The 20,695-nt window shown below is 39.7% G+C and overlaps 1 protein-coding gene across 3 annotated transcripts in view; it reads right to left on the bottom strand.

Annotated features, from left to right (window-relative positions):
* Positions 1–20,695, bottom strand: part of SVEP1 (sushi, von Willebrand factor type A, EGF and pentraxin domain containing 1) — a 280,520-nt gene that overhangs the window by 24,872 nt on the left and 234,953 nt on the right. Inside the window, exons 40-45 of one of the 3 annotated variants that reach the window (XM_069962108.1) lie at positions 20,516–20,671; positions 13,985–14,048; positions 8,370–8,543; positions 4,296–4,469; positions 2,492–2,668; positions 1,344–1,514 (exon numbers count right to left, since the gene is read on the bottom strand). In XM_069962108.1, coding sequence (XP_069818209.1) covers positions 1,344–1,514; positions 2,492–2,668; positions 4,296–4,469; positions 8,370–8,543; positions 13,985–14,048; positions 20,516–20,671 — 916 coding nt within the window. Of the gene's footprint in view, positions 1–1,343; positions 1,515–2,491; positions 2,669–4,295; positions 4,470–8,369; positions 8,544–13,984; positions 14,049–20,515; positions 20,672–20,695 lie in introns of those variants that run through there. The other 2 variants (XM_069962109.1, XM_069962110.1) reach the window with 2 other exon arrangements.

The following is a 20,695-nucleotide window of genomic DNA, read 5'->3' as shown; positions in this document are numbered from 1 at the left end:
TCTGGAAGAAAGTGGCCATGTTTTTGCAATGCTGGATATCCCCTTTAAAGGGAATCTGTCAGCTCTTGGGCACTACCTACGGGGCTGACAGTATGCTGTAGCTGGCTGCCCTCAGTTAGCATGGTGGCTTTTTGGTAATTTTTCGTGCAGCGGATTATGTACAATCTTATGTCTCCTACTGTACTAAAGAGTCACAGAGCAGTTGTTCGTGCAACACTCTGGCATGCATCCTCTTCCCTCTTCATGAATAATCAATGCTGCCCGGCCTCCTGCTTGCTCACCTGTCAGATTTCAGATCAGTCCTCTGTAGGCAGTTTATGTCTGAAAGAATCTCTTCTCCCTAATGTGTTAGAGCTGTGGTCTAGGCATAACTCACCTGTCTAAAGATCTGCCAGCAGTTCATTCTCTGGTTCAAATCCGCTGATGGAAGTTAAATAGATGTTTTTTTTTTATTATATCATTTTTAAGGCTATGTTCACACACAGTATTTTTGGTCACTATTTTGCAATTAAAACCAGGAGTTGATTGAGAATACAGAAAGGCTATGTACACTGTTAAAATTGAGTGAATGGCCGTCATTTAACCCTTAGAGGACCGGGCCAATTTAAATTTTTGCTTTTTCGTTTTTTGATTATTCATGAAGAGGGAGGAGGATGCATGCCAAAGTGTGGCCAAACAACAGCTCTGTGACTCTTTAGTACAGTAGGAGACATAAGATTGTACATAATCTGCTGCAAAGAAAACTACCAAAAAGGCACCATACTCACTGGGGGCTGCCAGCACAGCACATTGTCAGCACCTTAGGTAGTGCCCAGAAGCTGACAGATTCCCTTTAAGGAAATGCTAGGTGGTAAGGTGGTATGAGCTGCTTTGCATATCACTTCTTCACAGATTTCCTATTGGAACACGAATAGCCCTTAAGTGTCCATACAGTATGTCTTTATGACACTGACTAGAGATGAGCAAATTTACCGTAATAAAGAAGCAAAGCGCTTTTTTATCCCTACAATGTGTTCATCAGCCGGCTGTCTTTTAACTCCAAGCCGCTCCTCCCTGGGTGCTGAGTAAAGCTGGATCCAGTCCTTGGAAACTGGAAGAAGTTTCCCAGGACTGGATCCAGCTTTTCCCAGCACCCAGGGAGGAGCGGCTTGGAGTTAAAGGTCAGACGGCTGATGAAAAGATTGTAGGGATAATGAAGCGTTTGCTTCTTTATTACTGTAAAATGGCTCATCTCTAACACTGACCTCTAGGAGAAATAGTACCCCTTTGGTCTTTATACTAAAAATAGATATAGCTTTATAACTATCCCAGAATTGCAGTAATCATAAAACAGTGTAAAGTACCTCGACATGTAGGAGGTGTGGTCCATGTTTGATTTTCCAAACAAACACTCCTAAAAGATCCCTCTAGCATGTATCCACTGTAACAAGAATATGTCACCATGTCTCCATAATGATGAAACAATCCACGGACCATTGCATTTTGCACATGAATTGGTGGACCACAAGATATTTCTAAAATAAATAAAAATGAATGAATATGTTAATAAATAAGTAACTACAAACATATATATTATCCTTAAAGGGGAACTATCAGCAGGTTAGACAAATCTAACCTGCTGATATATTCATCCTGTGGGGAGCTATGTAACAGACATACCTTTATCCTCAGCGCTCTGTGCCCACTAGAGAGATATCAGCAGGTTAGATTTGTCTAACCCGTTGATAGCTAACTTTTTAAGTGGGCACTGTTGTTACATATAAATAATTTTAAATCAGCAGGGGAGGTGATATATTACATCTTTGAAATGTATTTCACTTATTTTTTGGCTGTTTCCTATATGAATACAGTGCTATACATTCAGTCACTAGGTGTCTCACTTGGAAACTGCAGTTGAGGCTCCGTCACTAAGGCCATTTAGTCTTTAGTAACAGCAAAAAAAGAGACCAAATGCAGGAAGGGATGTCAGCTGGCACAGTGAAAATAAATACTGACTAATCAGAAGCCATGTACTGCTGTAGATGAGTGATTGGACTGATAAAACAGGCCCACCCACCAGCCCAGAATGAAATGCAGAAGCATGGGCAGCACAGTGGGGCACTAAACATATCATATACAGATGACATAAAGATGGGGTTCCCTATACAAGAACACCTATACTGACCATTTTAAAAATTAGATGCAAAAACAAGGGTTTGTCCAGTAAGCAAGGTAGATCTTTTTATACATGATCCATTTAATCACATGATTACTTCTACATACGTTAAATAGGCACTGTTGGTTCAGAAAACATTTTAAAGGTTGAAGAACATGGTAAAAAAGAGGGCAGGAAGAGAGAATGACTGCTAAAACCCAATTTGCAGAACAGAAATATGCTGAAAATGCCATATACCAAATTAATAATGTCCAGGTATAGTGCTGTTGTACACACACAGGAAAGCTTAGTCACCTGAAAAGACTGGTGCGCTTTAATTTACAGGATGACACTTACTTTCACATTTGGCATTTGTTTCTGTCCAGGTTATATCCGAATTACATGTTATAACGGCTTGGCCAATAAGACGATAGCCCTTTCGACATTTCATGGACAATTTCTGGCCAACAAAGAACTCAGTTTCTGTCAGAATTGCATTGTCAGGGATCACAAATGGTACAGGACAAGGGTTTGCTAAGAAGGAAAAATATTCAATAATAGCACATCAATAAATGTAATAATGAAACTATGAAACTAATGATACTACAACATTATATATTCATATAATTGTCTGATGACAAAGGTCATAGTGGATTCCAGATATAAAGAAATATAAATAAAACTGTGGGTTTCAAAAACTGATACATTCCTTTGAGAAGGTTCAGTTTGTCAATGCCACTCGTATATACTATACTAGACATTGTTTGTAAAAGGCGAAAACTTTTATTAAAGTATTGTATTGCCCCCCAAAAGTTATACAAATCACCAATATACACTTATTATGGGAAATGCTTATAAAGTGCTCTTTTCCCTGCACTTACTACTGCATCAAGGCTTCATTTCCTGGATAACATGGTGATGTCACGACCCAACTCCCAGAGCTGTGCGGGCTGTGGCTGCTGGAGAGGATGATGGCAGGGGGACACTAAGGGACACAGGGAACTAGAGGGTCTTATTTTTGGTATGCTTCTACACTGTAACCCCACTGTATAGGATAGTTAGGCATCATACTGTATGTCCAATACTGTAAGTTTCCCTGTAGTTATACCTCCATGCTGTATACCTCCCTCCACCCTCTGTAGTTTTCCCCACATACTGCATACATTCCCTCTCTGCAGTAAGGCACCGTATATTGTATACCGCCCTCCCCCTCTGTAGTTTTTTCCCCCATACTGTATACATTGCCCCCCTCTGCAGTTAGTCCCCATACTATATACCTTCCTTCCTCTTCTATAGTTGTTTCCACATACTGTATACATCCCTTCTATGCAGGTAGTCCCCATACTGTATATTCCCCCCTCCTCTGTAGTTGGCCCACGTACCCTCTGTCCCCCAAATTTAATGTCCCCTACTGTACAACGTCTTGCCAGTCCTTCCTCCTCTGCAGCTTGTGTTGCACAGGTGGGGTGGGGCATGAAAAGTCTGGCATTGAATGGGTGATACTCAGCCACCCAGTGTATGGGATCAGGTCAGCTGACTTTATGATTTTGACTGATTTGTAGGGTAGGTCTTATTTTTGGAGAAATGCATTATGTAGACCCTAAAGAGAGATCTGTTCATATTTCTTGAGACTAAATTAGCCCCGTCACATATATTGATAATCGTTATCTGACGTTAACCTCTAGCAGTATATTGGAATTGTATCTGTGTTATGTCAGCTCAGTCTTTTTCATCTAGAGTTATACTGAATCCTTCTGATAATTTATTTTATATATCACCTTATATTTATGATTTATTGGTACATGCTGGATGAGTGACATCTCATGCACCAGATAGGGATTCAGAATATGATTGTCTGATTGATTGTATGATTGTCTGAATCCGCCAAGTCCAACATCAAAGGCCTGCAGGGACATTTTTAAGCCTGGCACAAAAAAAACACCAGACTTAATAAATGTCCCCCATAGTATTTTGGTCAGCATTTGGCGCTTATTTTTGTCAATATTTTAGCCAAAACCAGATGTAGGTCCAAAACACAAAAAAAGTTCCAATTTTATTTTTTGGTAAAATACTGACCAAAGAACTAGGTGTGAACTAAGTATGTAAAAATGCAGCAGACATAAACATTTATGAAAAGATACATGATAAAATGAACACACACGTTTACACATAGGTGCAGGATGACTCCAGTCTCCATTTTCTGTGCATTTCGCAAGATCTTCCCCTTCCAAACTGTACCCATTGTTACAGTGGTACCTCACTGTGCTACCAACAGTAGAATTGTCGTACTCAATGTGTCCGTTTTTTATTTCGATTGGGACTTTGCATCTGGCCTCTAAAAAAAATAAGTATATTTTTAGGCCATAGCATAGTAAAATAACTAGTTAATGGTACCTACCATATTATTTGGAGCGGGTGTTATGATACACCTCAAAAATCCAGTCAAAGGCTGCATGGACAGTCCACAGGATTTTTGCGGCGTATCCTGATGCCCACTCCAAATGATAGTTACCTTTTAATATGATATATGAAACAGTCTTTATCTTATAGTTTTTCTTTAGGATAAGAAATTTAAATATAAGTACAAGAGACAATCCCTTACTCTTGTTATAACAGTAACCAAAGAGGATTCTTCACACTATATTAATAATGCACAGTGCCCAAACCACAATTACCCCAAAGCCAGATTACACCCTGGACTATATTGTAGGAGAAGTTGATCCATCAGATCAAATGCTAAGGCCAGGGCAATGCTGAAATTAAGGATATAGTATAACAATCTGCCTATGCACATCATACAGATGGCACTGATAATGCATATATGCTACATTGACGTGATGGTCAAAAGGGGTTCACAAGGGTCTTATTATTTGAGAATCAGGAAAGTATCCCTAGTATATTTGGAAGGAAGTCGATACACACAGTACCAAGCAAACATTTTTCCAGTGAAGAGAAGGCTTCAGGAATGGATTTGAAATGAGGAGAAATCTCAATCTTTTCTTTATTACATGTTCTCTATGTACAATCCATTCCTGGCTTTGGCTCAAAAAAATCGGTCAGATAATCTGTTGGTGTAATAGGGCCCTAAGTGTTCTATTACACAGGGTGATTATCTGGCCAATCAGGCAGATATCAAACCATGTAATAAAGATAAAGCTGATAATTGTCTTTTAACCTGTTAAAAAAATTATCAGGTGGCGACCGAGCATTGTGTAATAGGAGGTACATGGTCGGCAGCTGATAAAAGTATATAGAAAATAATAAAGATGTATACTTACCTGTCGACCATCCCTGCAACACTACCTGTTTCCTATGACCGGAGCTATCGATGAAGCTTCTACACCCATCTACATGACAGGGCTGTTGCCAGTAATTGGCTAAGTGGCCTATCACTTCAAAGACGGGGGGTAGAAGCTAAAGTAAAAAAAAAAAAAATTCTATATGATAGTCTATGTAAGCGAACATCATTCTAGCAGATTGGCGCTCGTATACCCAGGATATCTGGCTGTCTAATATGTCCCTAAATTTGCAGCTATACTCATTGCTATACATTAAAATGTACCTGCTATAACTTTCAAAATCTAAATCAACAGATGTGAAATAAAGCAAGTTTGCAATATACGTTCATTATTATTATTTTTTTTTTCAGTTACCATGGAAAACAAAGTTATACCAGATATCCAGGTCCAGTCCCCTGAAGGCAGATTTTTAGTCCTGTGCTGGTTGATAAAAGAAAAGACTTAACACATGAAGTCCCAACCAGTACAGAGTTTCGCGGCTCAATCACATGACTGCCTTCTCTGTGAGCTCACAGATAACCTGGGAAACATGTGACTTCCTGTGTTTAGACTCTTTGGGGGGAAAAAAAGTCTAAAGTGCTGTGTTTTTTATAACTAAAAAAATAATAATAAATGTATATTGCAAACTTGCTTTATATCACATCTACTGTTGATTTAGATTTTGAAAGTTATGACAGGTACACTTTAAATCAGGGATGAGGAACCTTCGGCTCTTCAGCTTTTGCAAAACTACAATTCCCATCAGCTTGAGGGCCGAAGGTTCCCCATCCCTGCTTTAAATGAAAACCCACTCAGAGAATATAATGCTTGGACCACTAATTACACAAAGATATATAATCTTTATTTAAAATCACAATCAATATTAAAAACAAACTGATGATCCACCATAAAGTGGATGGGTACAATTAATAATTGATCAAAATATATCAAAAAAGATTTTATAAATAGTATGTCTGATATGTTGTCCCACTTTTGTCAATTGGCTGATGTAGTGGTTTAAACCATTCATAATGTTGTCCTTTTGATTTTATTGTTAAAGTCAAAGGATGGAAAAACTAATGTTACTGGTACCAACTTTTGTCAACACATAATACATGTAATGTATTTGCCATTTGTTACCTATGACATGGCAGAATGAATGAGGAATAGGTATAAACATAGTACATTATTGACAGCACCACTTTGCAGACCTGGATCATCATGCTTAAGAGTGTATTAACATATGACTGTCATCCAGTACTAAAAGAGGTGCCTGGGTGTATTTCTGGACTGATTTTTTTTTTTTACAAGTACAGAAGCGGTTTATTTACTGTACGAACATGATGTTGTCAAGTTCAAGGGAGGCATTGATGCTTTTCTTGAAAAATATAGTATTACAAGTTATGGGCATTAGATTTCTGATGATATGTTGATCCAGGGATTATTCTGATTGCCATTGCAGTCTGGAAGAGGCATGCCTGCTAAGAAGGCAGAAGAAATTTTCAAATTCCTTTTGCCTGAGTACCTTATTTAAGCCATTCTTGCAGTTAAAAGCTGCCAGGAGCAGGGAAGGAAGACAGTTGAGTGCTGTGGGGACACTAGGAGGTTAGGCGAGTATGGTGCGAGGAACCGGCTACTCGTGTTGCCACCTACAGGAGGGGAACCTGACTACTGGATATACTACCTACGAGAGGAAACCTTGCTACTTGGGATATTACTGCCATCACTGGAGGGGGGACATGGCTACTGTAAATATGATCTATAAGGGGGGCCTAGCTACTGGAGATGCCACCCGTATAAGGGACATCACTACTGTTCAGTCTACCTACACACAGGCAGGACATTACTGCTGGATACTACTTACAGGGGCATATGTTTAATAGGGGAAATTAGGTATGAGGGGGGAACCTTTCTAATGGTGAGGACTACCTTAAAGTGACTGTACCACCAGGCCCAGGCTGAAGCACTGAAGGCGGGCTGATCCACCCTTAGTGGGAGGAAACCCTAGCCCCTCTATGATAGGGTTCCATTTATTCTAATGGAGTCACGTCATGGAGGGGCTGGAGTTTCTTTCCACTAAGGGTGGGTCTGCCCGCCTCCAGTGCTTCAGCCTGGGCCTGGTGGTACAGTCACTTTAAGGGGGGACCTTGCTATTGGGGATACTACATAAAGGGTGACCTAGCTACTGGGCATACTACCTGCAGAGGGAAATGGCAACTAAGAAGTCTTCTAAAAGGGGGGGGGGGCAATGGGGATTCTACCAATAGAGGAGGTTCTGACTACTGGGGACACAACCTACAGGGCAGAACCTGGCTACTGGTGATACTGCCTATGAGGGGGCTGGGTGCTGGAGATACTTACATGGTCTGGTGTATATCATATTATTTTAGGGTATCTGGTGTATATTATAATATACTGGGTACAGTACTTGGGTACAGTGTATATTGTAAAGAATTTCAGTGGTAGGGTGTATATATATATATATATATATATATATATATATATATATATTAAACAATTTTCAGGATTGTGTTTATATTATAATTACAGACCTAGAGAAAGAGGAGTGTCTGCACCTCACACCCATGGTTCACATTAGTGCTTCTAGGCTATATTCAAAAGCCAACGCCAGGATGTTGGTATATGATTTGATCAAACCATATTAGTAAACCATGGGTGTGAGATGCAGCCTCTTTCTCTAGGTCTGTATTATATTATAATTAATTTCAATGGGTACAGTAAATATTTTAATAGATTTTTAGGGGGTATGGTAGTATAATGAATTTGAGGCGTACAATAAATTTTAAAAGTCCAGACATTGAGAAGGGCTGAAACACATCTTTGTACTCAGTGTTTTATTATCTTGCTCCTTTTGTGAGATTTCACCTAAATATTACTAGGATGGGTATCTAAAGTAACTTTATTTCTCCAAATCAAAGATACACTTAGCTACTTACTCACACACGTAGGAGGAGATGGGCGCCATTGTTTATCCACTTGACAGATGCTATGGCTTGGTCCATGAAGTTCAAAGCCTTGGTTACAACTATAATGAATTTCATCTTCAAAAGAATAGCCTGTCCCCTGGATCAAACCATTCTGTATGGGCTCTGGGGAGCTGCAGGAAATCCCTAAAGAGAAAAGTAATAATTAAACCAGATAAGCTGAGATAATAGTATTCATCATGCCTGTATTTTCTCCCTTTGCAATGATGCTTAAACATGTAGAAATGTATATATAACCTACAGAAAAACATCAATATATACTCCAATGCAACAAAATAGAAGGCTTACCAATCCAATCTTATTAATACTTCCTACAATTACCCCCTAAAAATCATATACACAATCAAACCGATAATTGATTATTTTTTATTTGTATATAATAACAACCAATAATTTCATAAAATAATTGTAAGACGTAAAGACAAATTAAAATTACAAATGTAGGAGCTTGGGCATAATTCCCTACATGGTTAACTACTAGCACAAATTACATGTAGCTAGGTCGTTTAGTCTCTATTGCACATATTGCGCACCAGTAATATTCAAGCATGATCCAGTTATCTATTGCAAAAATGACCAGGAAAAAATAACTGCCAGTACCACTTATCCTGAACCAATACATATCTATTGCACTTTGCCCATATAACTTATTGGGTCAACAATTATATCCATGCATCCCTTGGCTAAATCAGTGCAGCTGTGGGACCACACTTAATGTTCACCCCAACATGTTTCACTTCCACTTTGTCATTCGTTGGTGTGCAATATTATGTAGTATGTGCAATATGTGAGACTAAATTGACTAGCTACAAGTCATCAGTGCAATGTTGGATTTGTGCAATAGTGATTAAAGGAGATGTCCGGGCAGACCCCTTTTTTTCACAAGTGCAGAGGAAGATGGGGAGGGTAAAAGAAATAACATGCTCTTAAGTACTAGTGATGATAGTCGCATACCGCCGATCTGGTCCCTGGGTCCCCGACTCCTCCTGGGTCTGAGTGTGGACCCGGGTCATGGCGTCAGGTCCAGTCAGTTAGTCAGCAGCCGAGGTGGGATTCCACCCAGAGCCAGAAGGAGCCAGGGACCCAGGGACTGGAATAGTGGTATGCGGTTACCAGCATTGGAGCGGGGAAGGTGAGAGCATGTTATTTCTTTTATCCTCCCCTTCCCTGGCATTTGTGACACTGTGGGGGGAAAAAAAAAATGTCTGCCCGGACTAAAACTTTCATCATCAGGTATAGAATTATACCCAGGCTCCTCCGTTTTTAAATTTTAAATTGTCTTATGTCTTACAAGTATTTTATGGGATTACTGGTTGATATTATATACAAATAAAATATTATCAATTATTGGATTGATGGTGTATATGATTTTTGGGGGGTGATTATAGGAAGTATATGTAAAAATTCAGTTTAAGGAGTATGACATCATTTGGTGAGGAAAGGAAGCCATGTATTGATAATAACTGTTGCAAATAATGATCACGATCAATATTTGTGATCGTCATTATCAGTAGACGTCCGCCTTTCTCTGCTAATTACGGCACATTCCCATAGTGGGAACATAGCCTAAAGTGATTTTCAGGACTTCATTATGAAGATTTATTGTAAGCACTCACCTACTACAATAGACATATTGGCCCAGATTTATCAAGCTGTCTTTGTACAGGACACCTATAAACCCATCCGATATACATATAAAAAAAAGAAATGAAATTCATTGGTACAAAAAAACTTTAATGACAAGTATCGCAAAAATAACAAGGACAAGGAAAGACAAAAACATTAATAAAAACAAAGACCCGGGAGGTGGGAGACCATACATGAGGACAGGTATATGTTTTAAAATTTAAAGTGCAATTGCATATCTTAAATACTCAAAATCTGAGCTATGCAGCCTGTGTTTTTGGATGTATTTTAGCATTTGCACTTTACAATATACTTATAACCTGGCTGCTATTAGCTGAATTTTGAGTATTTAAGATATGCACTTGCACTTTAAATTTTAAAACATATACCTGTCCTCATGTATGGTCTCCCACCTCCCGGGTCTTTGTTTTTATTAATGTTTTTGTCTTTCCTTGTCCTTGTTATTTTTGCGATACTTGTCATTAAAGTTTTTTTGTACCAATGAATTTCATTTCTTTTTTTTATATGTATATCGGATGGGTTTATAGGTGTTTAGTTCATTCTTTGTACCATTCGTAAATCCCCCCCTGTTTTCTTTTCTGGGGTATAGGACGCTCATTATAGAATCCAGAATCTATAGGTGTTTTCTGTCTTTGTACAGGGCTGGCCTTAGAGTAACTGCCGCCCTGTGCAAAGCTTTCTTTGGGCGGCCAAACACCCGATCTGGTACATTCGCCCTTAAGTATTGCACATGAATAGAATGGTGCCGGCGAGCGAAAGCCGGTGCCACGGTCCTTTTTTAAACTGCGGCTGGTTCCCATGCACATCGCTGGGCTATTACCAAGCACTGGCCTGGGCTGAAGCACTGGAGGCTAACCGGCCCGCCCCCAGTGGGAGGAAAAACCCGCCTGTATAATGTGGCTCCATTGATTCTAATGGAGCCGCGTCACAGAGAGGAGGGGTTATCCTGATGGTAAATTTGCTTTAAATACAATTGTTACATTCTACAGTATTTAATATCTATAGAATTTCACTCAGAAATCTGTCAGCTTAGATTTACAGATGTGGGCAGATGGCTGATAGAGAAATAAAATAAATTATACCATTCTTTTACATGATGGTTGTTTGCAAAGTTCTAAAAGCATATCTTAGTTCTAAGCTCAAGAACCACAGAGACTGTTCCAAAATGCATAATGCTTGATTTTATAAATTTTCAGACAGCCATTATCTAAGAATAAGGTATACTTTCTTTTATTTTCCTATCAGCTGTCTGGCCATGTCTGTAGCTCTGATCATGTTATAAAGCTGATAGATTTCCTTTCATTCGTACCCTGTAAAAAGAAAGAAACAGGCACATAAAACCACACCACTTAAATGTATAAAATGTACTTTTTTTTTTTTTTTACAAAATAGGGGAATGAGTGCATTACCGTGGCTGGTTTAATAAACTTGGGGTTGTTTTATTTGACAAAAAAACAAATAAGTTGTCTTAGATGCTATCTGATGTATGAATGAACAGTACCAAGATTTTTCTAGTGTTCTTTTTATACATCCTCTACATTTATAAGGGAGAAAGTTTCACCATTATCGCAGACAGGGATTTTTTACTCAACCAGCAATGATAATAGAACTCCCTGCCACACAATGTGATGGTTGATTCATTGAACAGGCTCAAGATGCCTTTTACTTGTAACTGTGCACAAATGAAACCTGTCACATTGAAAATGCAGAGCATTCTGCTTCCAGCATGTTACAGCTAAGCAGTGATAGATAATTTGCAGGAAAACTTCCACAATACAATATTATTTATTCATGTAAATCTCTGCCCACTCTGAGCTAACTAGACAGCTGTCTGTCTATAAGTGTGCATGTAGAAATGGCTGTCGTTCACCGAGGAGGACCACCCATTCGAATACTTTGCCCAAAATGACCAAATTGGTTAATTGTGTGGTCTTACTCAGTGACAGCTCTTTCTACATGCACACTTATATAAAGACAGCTCTCAGTATCTGAGTAGGACAGCCCACATCACTACTTATACCAGAATTAGCAGTGATTTACATGGGTACTTATCATGGAACTTTCTCCAGAAAACTGCTCTTTAACATGCCACCTCCAGATTAGAGTGCATTTTAATTTTGTCATGTTTCCTTAAAACCGAATGTACCATCAGGTACATTCACTTTACGTTTTGCCCATCAACGGAACGGCGCTGGCACGGGGAAGCCAGTGCAGCGGTCCTTTTTTTGAACCGTAGCCCAGTTCTTGTGTACGGCGCCATTCTATTTACGGCATCGGGCCACAGGTGAAGCACTGCCTCTATGATGCGGCTCCTTCCACTCTGGGGGCGGGCCGGACCACCCCCAGTGCTTCATTCCGGGCCAGGTGCCCATGAATAGAATGGAGCCGTACACGGGAACCAGCTCGCAGTTCAAAAAAAGTACTGCAACAGTGGGTCCCCCGCGCTGGTGCCGTTCTATCCATGGGCAAAACTTAAAGCGAATGTACCTGATGGTACTTTTACTTTAAGTTCCAGAGTAGTTAAAAATAAGTAGACCTCACCCACACCTGAAATGGCCTTATTGTCTTTGCTCCCGGGGTCTCCCTCCACCCTCAAGAAGGATTTGCTGCGCCACTTCCTTACAGCTGCCTGAACAGTTATTCCCAGACATTTGAAGTCTCCTCTCTCTCCCTCCATTGTTGAATGGGCTAAGGAGATGGACTCCTTATATAGACTGGAATCCCTGATGGCGGAGGAACACCTGTAGGGTTGACCAGATATGGCTGGCGTGGACTTCCTACAAAACGGACCCCAGGTTTGTACAGTGGTTGGCTTGAGGGAGCTTGATCAGGTAACTGGGCCCCAAAGTGGATCCCTCTCCTTTCTTCCCTCCTTCCCCGCCTTCCCCCTCTCTCTTCTAAACCTTTCGCCTGATGCTCTTTCTAAGTTACTTCCTACATTTCTACTTGCACTCCTCTCTTTGCTTAGTATTAGAGGCTCCGAAGCCTCGCATTCTTAGGGCACCATAGGCTGATATCCTCCCAATGTCCTGTCTGACCTGTATTGCCTTTTGACACGTTATTAAATTTCAACTTGTACTGTTTTATTTTGCCTGTATGGTCCTAATGGGACCCCTGTTTGATGTACCTATAGCTTTGTTATGATGGGACTAGCCTCCCTGCTTTCTTTGTTACTGTATTTTCTCTAAAAACCTAATAAATATAGATTTACGGGGAAAAAAATAGAGCTCAAATAATGAAAATACCTAAATGTTTTCTGTTAGCCATGTATGAATCCCACAGGTAAATTTATTGGGTCATGTTCTATTGGATCCTTTATTAGGCTAGAGTCATACATCCTCAGCGAAATCCGCTGTGGATACCTGCCCAATCACTTCAAGGGGCTGACGCAGGGGGATTGTCAAACTCAGCGCCATTAACTTAGTATGTCAAACTCAACGCCATACTATACCGAGTCCCCACTCCCGCTTGCTTCTGCGGTGCAGCGCACTGATTGGCTGACCGCCGGGAGTCCTGAAGCAAGCGGGAACCTGATAGAGTATGTTCCCGGGCCAAAGGGGTTAATGTCTCTCAGCTTGATATACTCGCAGCAGGATAACAATCCCGCTGCGAGTATATCAGCCCATTGAAGGGTATTGGCAAGTATCCACAGCAGATTTCACTGCAAATTTGCAGTGAGAAATTTTGCTGCAGATATGTTATGTATGAAGCTACCCTTACAGAGATATTTTCCACTTAAAGCAATGCAGAGTGTCTGGGTCAGTAGTACCCTATGAATGTTCTGCCATGTGTGTGTCAACTAATAAGAATTGTTCCCATTTTCTCCCAGTAATCAACATCTACAACAGCTAATTTATGTTTATACAATACTTTTTAAGTGAGTATTATATAACAATTGTTATCACTATGCTGGAAATTACTTTTGCATTGAGGTTCTATTCCGCTCCATGATTTGTTAGCCTCACAAACTCTTTCAACTGGACCCTACAAAAGAAACAAAGAAGTATACATGACTAAAAACATAACATTTAACATTTCTACAACATTTCTAAGCATATTCCAATAAAAATTCCTTCTTTCAATGCAGTAGCTAGTTACTATCCATTTTGATAAAAAAAGATCACCTGTAAAAACATCTATTTTTTTCTTCTCAAAAAGAATTTTGTATATGTAAATGTAAAAATACAAATTCTATAGATATGCATGTGTGTAGATACACAGCTAAGTTACATTGTTATGACCACCAGCTAATATCCAGAGTGACTGCTGTGTGCAGCACAGGCAGCAGCTAGATGGGCTGGAAGTGACACAGTAAGGTCCTGGTGGATTGTCATTTTCAAAGGTATCTGGAGGGCATGCATTGTCACAGTTACATCCCACAGCTGCTCAAGGGTACGTGGTAAAGGATCAATAGAGTAAACATAGTGATCAAGGTGGCCCCACAGATGCTTAGTTGGGTTCAAGTCTGTGAAATTATAGGGCTAGGGTAATACTTGGAAGTCTTGGTCATGCTCTTCTAACCAATGTCAGACATTTTTAGTATTTGCCCCTTTCTGATTTCTTAATCTTATGGATGTTTGTCACACTTAAATGTTTCAGATCACCAAACAAACTTAAATATTAGACAAACATAACACAAGTAAAAATCAAATGCATTTTTAAATAAATGCCTTCAATATTAAGGGTAAAAGTAAATCAAAATGTACAGGGTCATGTGTGAAAAAGTACATGCCCCCTAAACCTATTAACTGGTTGAGCCACCCATAGCAGCAACAACTGCAATCAAGCGTTTGCGATAACCGCCATAAAGTCTTTTACACTGCTCTGGAGGAATGTTGGCCCACTCATCTTTGTTGTAATTTATCCATATTGGAGGATTTCGTCACATGAACTGCTTTCTAAGGTCATCCCACAGCCTCCCAATCGGATTAAGGTAAGGACTTTGACTAGGACATTCCAAAATCATACTTTTGTTTTTTATAAGCCATTCAGAGGTGAGCTTGCTGGGGTGTTTTGGGTCATTGTCCTGCTGCATAACCCAAGTGCGCTTCAGCTTGAGGTCATAAACTGATGGCCTGACATTCTCCTTCTGGATTTGTTGGTAGAAAGCAGAAATGGTGGTTCAATTTATCACAGCAAGACTTCCAGACCCTGAAGTAGCAAAACACTCATCCTGGACCATCAGACTTCCACCACCAGTTTCTCTGTTGGTAGTTTCTTTTCTAAAATGCACAAGAGTTCAACTTTTGTCTCGTCAGTCCACAGAGTCTTCTCCCAAAAATCCAGAAAACATCTTGATGATCCCCAAGACTTTTGGAAAAAGACTCCGTGGACTCTGTGAGACAATTATTTGGAAGGTGTAAGCCCCATTAAATCTGGCGTAGAAGCAACACGGTATTACAGACAAGGAACTTTAACAAACAGTAAAACATGGTTGTGGTAGTGTGATGGCCTAGGACCTAGGACCTGAAAATGTTACTGTGATAAATGGAGCCATGAACTCTTCTGTCTACCAACAACTCCTGAAGGAGAATGCCATCTTTTTGTGACCTTAAAGCGACTCTGTACCCACAATCTGACCCCCCAAACCGCTTGTACCTTCGGATACCTGCTTTTAATCCAAGATCTGTCCTGTGGTCCGTTTGGCAGGTGATGCAGTTAATGTCATAAAACATTACTTTTAAAATTGCAGCTCCATGCCCTATGGGCGTATCTGTGCCCTAACTTTGCACCGTCCCTCCTCCCCGCCCTCCTCAACATTAGGAATGCTCCAGGCAGATTTCCTCCTATTCCCCACCTGTGTGAGCACAGCACATGGGCTGGATCATTAAGATACCTGTGCAATGTTCAAACAAAATTAAATGTTCCAGTGGCATTCCTAATGATGAAGAGGGTGGGGGGAGGAGGGACGGAGGGGGTGGTGCAAAGTTAAGGCACAGATACGCCCGTAGGGCACGGGGCTGCAATTTTAAAATTATTTTTTTATGACAATAACTGCATCACCTGCCGAACGGACCCCAGGACAGATCTTGGATTAAAAGCAGCTATCAGAAGGTACAAGTGGTTTTTGGGGGTCAGATTGTGGGTACAGAGTCGCTTTAAGCTGAAGCACACTTGGGTTATGCAGCAGGACAATGATCCACAAAACACCAGTAAGCCAATCTCTGAATGGATTAAGAAAATAAAGACTTTATCCTTATGTTGTTTGACTTAAGTTGAACTCCTGACATTAATACAATTGAGATGCTGTGGCATGACTCCAATATGGGTGAATTACAACAATTGTGCAAAAATTCCTCCAGTGCAGTGTAAAAGACCTAATGGGAGTTATGGCAAACACTAGATTGCAGTTGTTGCTGCTGCTAAGGGTGGCTCAACCAGTTACTAGGTTTAGGGGGAAAGTACTTTTTCACACATGTAGATTTTGATTACTTTTCTCCTTAATAATGAAGGCCTTTATCTAAAAAATTGCTTTTTGTGGTTACTTCTGTTATGTTTGACTAATTTTTAAATTTGTTTGGTGATCTAAAACATTTAAGTGTGACAAACATCCGCAAGATTAAGAAATCAGAAAGGAGGCAAATAGTTTTTAACACCACTGTATGTCATATTATGTCATATTGTCTTGCTGAAAGATATCAGTCCCAGGGAAGACAATCAGCATGCATGGGTGTACACGTCCAATAGTTTGAGAGTGTATTCCACATAGATGAGTGGGCTCTGAGAATGCCACAAAATAATTCTCTTGACCCAGATTATAACACTGTCACTACCAGCTGTGTTCATCCAAACATGGTTGAAGGGTGTTTGTTCTCTGATGTTTCCTTCCTGATACACCAATGTCCAATCATTTAATGAAGCAGAATATTGAACTTATCAGAGAAGGAAACCTTTTGATAAACAGCAGAGGTTCAATTTTGATACTGCTCTGAAAATTGAAACCTTTTCTGTTGATGCAACTTGGTTAGCAGAGGTGCAGTGACCATCTATCTGCTTCAAAGCCTCATATGCAGTGGGGTTCACTTAACTGTTTTTTTCCAGAATGATTATTTCATAGGTAAAACAATCTCCTATCTCATAGGTACTACGACAGACAAGGCTGGAAGGGTTACAGCTACTCTTTAAAGTCCAAGTGGAGTTGTTCTGTTTCCTGTTCTTCTCCAACCTACCCAGTCATTCCATCTAATCACAATTAATCCTATTGCAGCCCTCGGTGCCCTATTACACGCATCCATAATTCAGCAGATTATCGCTCTGTGTAATGCTGCATTTACACAGAGTAATAATTCACCCAATCGATTGTTTAACGATTTTGAAGCAACAATTTGGATTTTACAACAATTAGTGTTTAGACAAATAAATTGTTAGAAAATTCGTAAGAAAAATCGTTATTGCGACTGTTTTTAAGATCACTTAAACCCATCTTTCACATAGGGTGAATCTTTGAAAGATTGTTTACAAGATGCGATCTTCAAATTTTTAGCGAACGACGATTTGAGAACATGTTGAAAGATCAAAATGAACAATATCTCGATCGTCGCTTGGTCGTTTGCTGTGTTTACACGGAAATATTATCGCTTAATTTGCAATCGTTATTGCAAAAATTTGACCCGTGTAAACGCAGCATAATAAAGACAGCGATCAGTCGAAGAAAAGATCATCAGCTGATAGTTGTCTTTTAGGCTGCGTTCACACGTACAGGATCTGCAGCAGATTTGATGGCCCAGATTGGATTTGCTTTGAATCTGCAACTTCAAATCTGTGCTATCAAATCTGCTGCAAATCCTGTACGTGTGAACGCACCCCTAAACATGTTTGAAAATCATGGGCTGCCAACCATGCATCATTACGTGTAATAGTGATGTGCGGGCAACGCTAGAGGAATGCGTAAAGAAAAAAATAAACTTTAAGTAAACTAACAGATTACTTTATATAAATTATATATATGAAGTATGAAAAAAGGCCCACTGTCTCACAGTAACAGCAAACCAACAGCATACATAAGGCAAGAATTAGCTATATATTTGCTGGGGTGGGGGTGGGTATGTTTTCTATGTCATGACAGGTACACTTAAAATAACTTAAATTCATGACCACAGAGATAGATAGATAGATAGATAGATAGATAGATAGATAGATAGATAGATAGATAGATAGATAATTACAAACCTGAATTCTCTTTAACAATTCATTGGTTTCTATTAATAACAGTACATTTGCAAATTCAGCAGACTGGTGAGGGGCATCTCCCACAATAAAGGTAATTTTAGTTTTCTTTAAGGAATCATTCACATTGTTCCTTTAAATAACAGCAGGAATTTACAGGGTATTTTTTGTGAATCATAATGGGGACTTAACCAACTTCCGCAGAAGTGTGCCTACTGTATGATCAGCAAGAAGCATTTGGCTTGTGTGAAATATGCCAAATAATTGTAATTTATCATCACTTACTTTATTTGTTCTGAACTCACTTCAAATCTTCTGTTCCTGTAAATTAGGCAGCATTTGGATGCTTTAAAATGCCTTCTGTTACAAAATGTGAATTATAATGAATGTTGTAAATGTGCCAGGGGAGAGAGGGTTCTTTAAGATTAATAGGTCAATTCTCAAGTTCACTTTATTGTATAAGTAGACAAAAACACAGATGCGACACAAATGAGATTGTTAAGGCTGTGAACAAGTGGATTTACATATAAAATTTTTATTCTTGACTAAATATCCCTATGGCTTTCATAAAGTTTTTGTCAATATTTCTCTCTACTCTATGACATTCTCTCCTACAACAATGGTACCAGCAGGTGATCACAAGTGTCTTGTGACAAATCAACTGCGTCAGTAATGTTCACACAGCATAAAAGTACGTCCCTTTGTTGCAATCGGCAACAACGGCCGTACTTTGTACTCCTAGGAAAGCCGCATGCTCTTCTATAGGATCCCAGCGTATACATACAGTTTTCTGCGGCCGCAATTTAGTAAATATATTGGCCGCAGAAAGCTCTGTCAGTTCACACAATGAAACGAAGGGGTCCAGCCGTTTGCTTCATTGTGTGCTGTGAGGAGTTCTGATGTGGGCACACGCTGATGCACCCGCATCAGAACACTGTGGCCGGCAAGATCTTTTCAGAGACCGGCCGTTCCGTGACGGTCCTATATGCCATGTGAACATGGCCTCAATTTGTAAGCCGGGGTCTCTCAGAATGGTCTGGGGCTCCTTGAGGCTTGATAAGGGGTTCTCTACAACATAGCAACCTGTCACTTCTACAACATGGAAAACAAAATGGTTTCAGCCAGCTCAATACCTTGCAAAGCTGAGAGAAGTAATAGAGCAGGACATGAAATATGTGGAAGCATTTTTCGGGGGTTCATCTCCCTGAATGATTTTTGAAGTCGCTGTTGTAAGCTGACACATTATGTACTATTTTATCATTGTTTTTTTTTATTGTCTTAATGACCTTGACTTCTATTGTCATTGTATTTATCACACAGTGGCCGAGATTTATCAATCTATATAAATCAGAAACAGGTATAAACTTCCCATAGCGACCAGTCACAGATCAGTCTTCAGCTCTTGTAAAATGGAAGGTGAGCTATGATGGTTACTATGGACTGTTTTTATTTTACACTGAATACATTGAATGGGAATTTGGCCAGCAGTATTTTCTCAGAGTGGTCCTGACCTTTACCCTAATTACCTCAGACTGTAAGTGCTGTGGAATCTGTTGGTGCTATACAAATATTATTATTATTATTATTATTGTTATTATTATTATAATTATTATTATTATTAGACTTGTTCAGTTCCTTAACAATTCCTTACATGTTCCTTAACTGTTCAGTTACTTGAAAACACTGTCCTCCTGAACCTTATTTAGTCTCTTTAACATATTTAAAGGGTTTGGCCGCTTTATAGTAAAATAGGTCAGTATAAAGTATTAGTAAGTGTACTCACTGTATATACTGACAGCAGCTCTCTGTGTACCTCATAGTGTTAAAATCAGACTCCTCTCCTCCAGGCTGGGCTGCCCTGCTCTGTTTTGTTTCAGTCCATAAAATGGCTGACATGGAGGAGCATGTGACCATGACCTGTCCACTGTGTTCTCCATAGACATATGCAGGCTCAGTGGTGGACACTGGGGGGCGGGGCCTGGTCACATGCTCCTCCATGTCAGCAATCTTATAAACCAAACCACCACAGAGCAGGGCAGCCCAGCCTGGAGGAGGGGAGTCTGATATTAGCTCTATGAGGTACACAGGGCCCTATTGTCAGTATATACAGTGAGTACAGTACTAATACTGTAGACTGACCTATTTTACTATAAAGTGGCCAACCCCTTTAAAGATTTTGATCATGTCCTCTCTTTTCCTTCAGACTATACAGATTAAGTATACCTTTAAAAAAAGGAAATGTGTACATTTCATTGTTTACAATAAACTAATATTTGTATACTTACATGTAATTCATATCCAGCATTACACTGGTACAGAACAGTATCTTTGTAGAAATATCTTGTACCAAGCACTGTGCCATGATCAGGAGCAGAAGGCTGACCACATGATATAGGGGAACATATGTCATCAGTCAAAGGAGGTAACCAGTTGCCATCTGTCTAAAGGATAAAATAAATGTTATT

The sequence above is a fragment of the Dendropsophus ebraccatus genome, chromosome 3, assembly GCF_027789765.1.
Source record: "Dendropsophus ebraccatus isolate aDenEbr1 chromosome 3, aDenEbr1.pat, whole genome shotgun sequence".
Classification (NCBI taxonomy): domain Eukaryota; kingdom Metazoa; phylum Chordata; class Amphibia; order Anura; family Hylidae; genus Dendropsophus; species Dendropsophus ebraccatus.
Note: the sequence above shows the minus strand (reverse complement) of the source record. Positions and strands in the feature narration are given on the sequence as shown.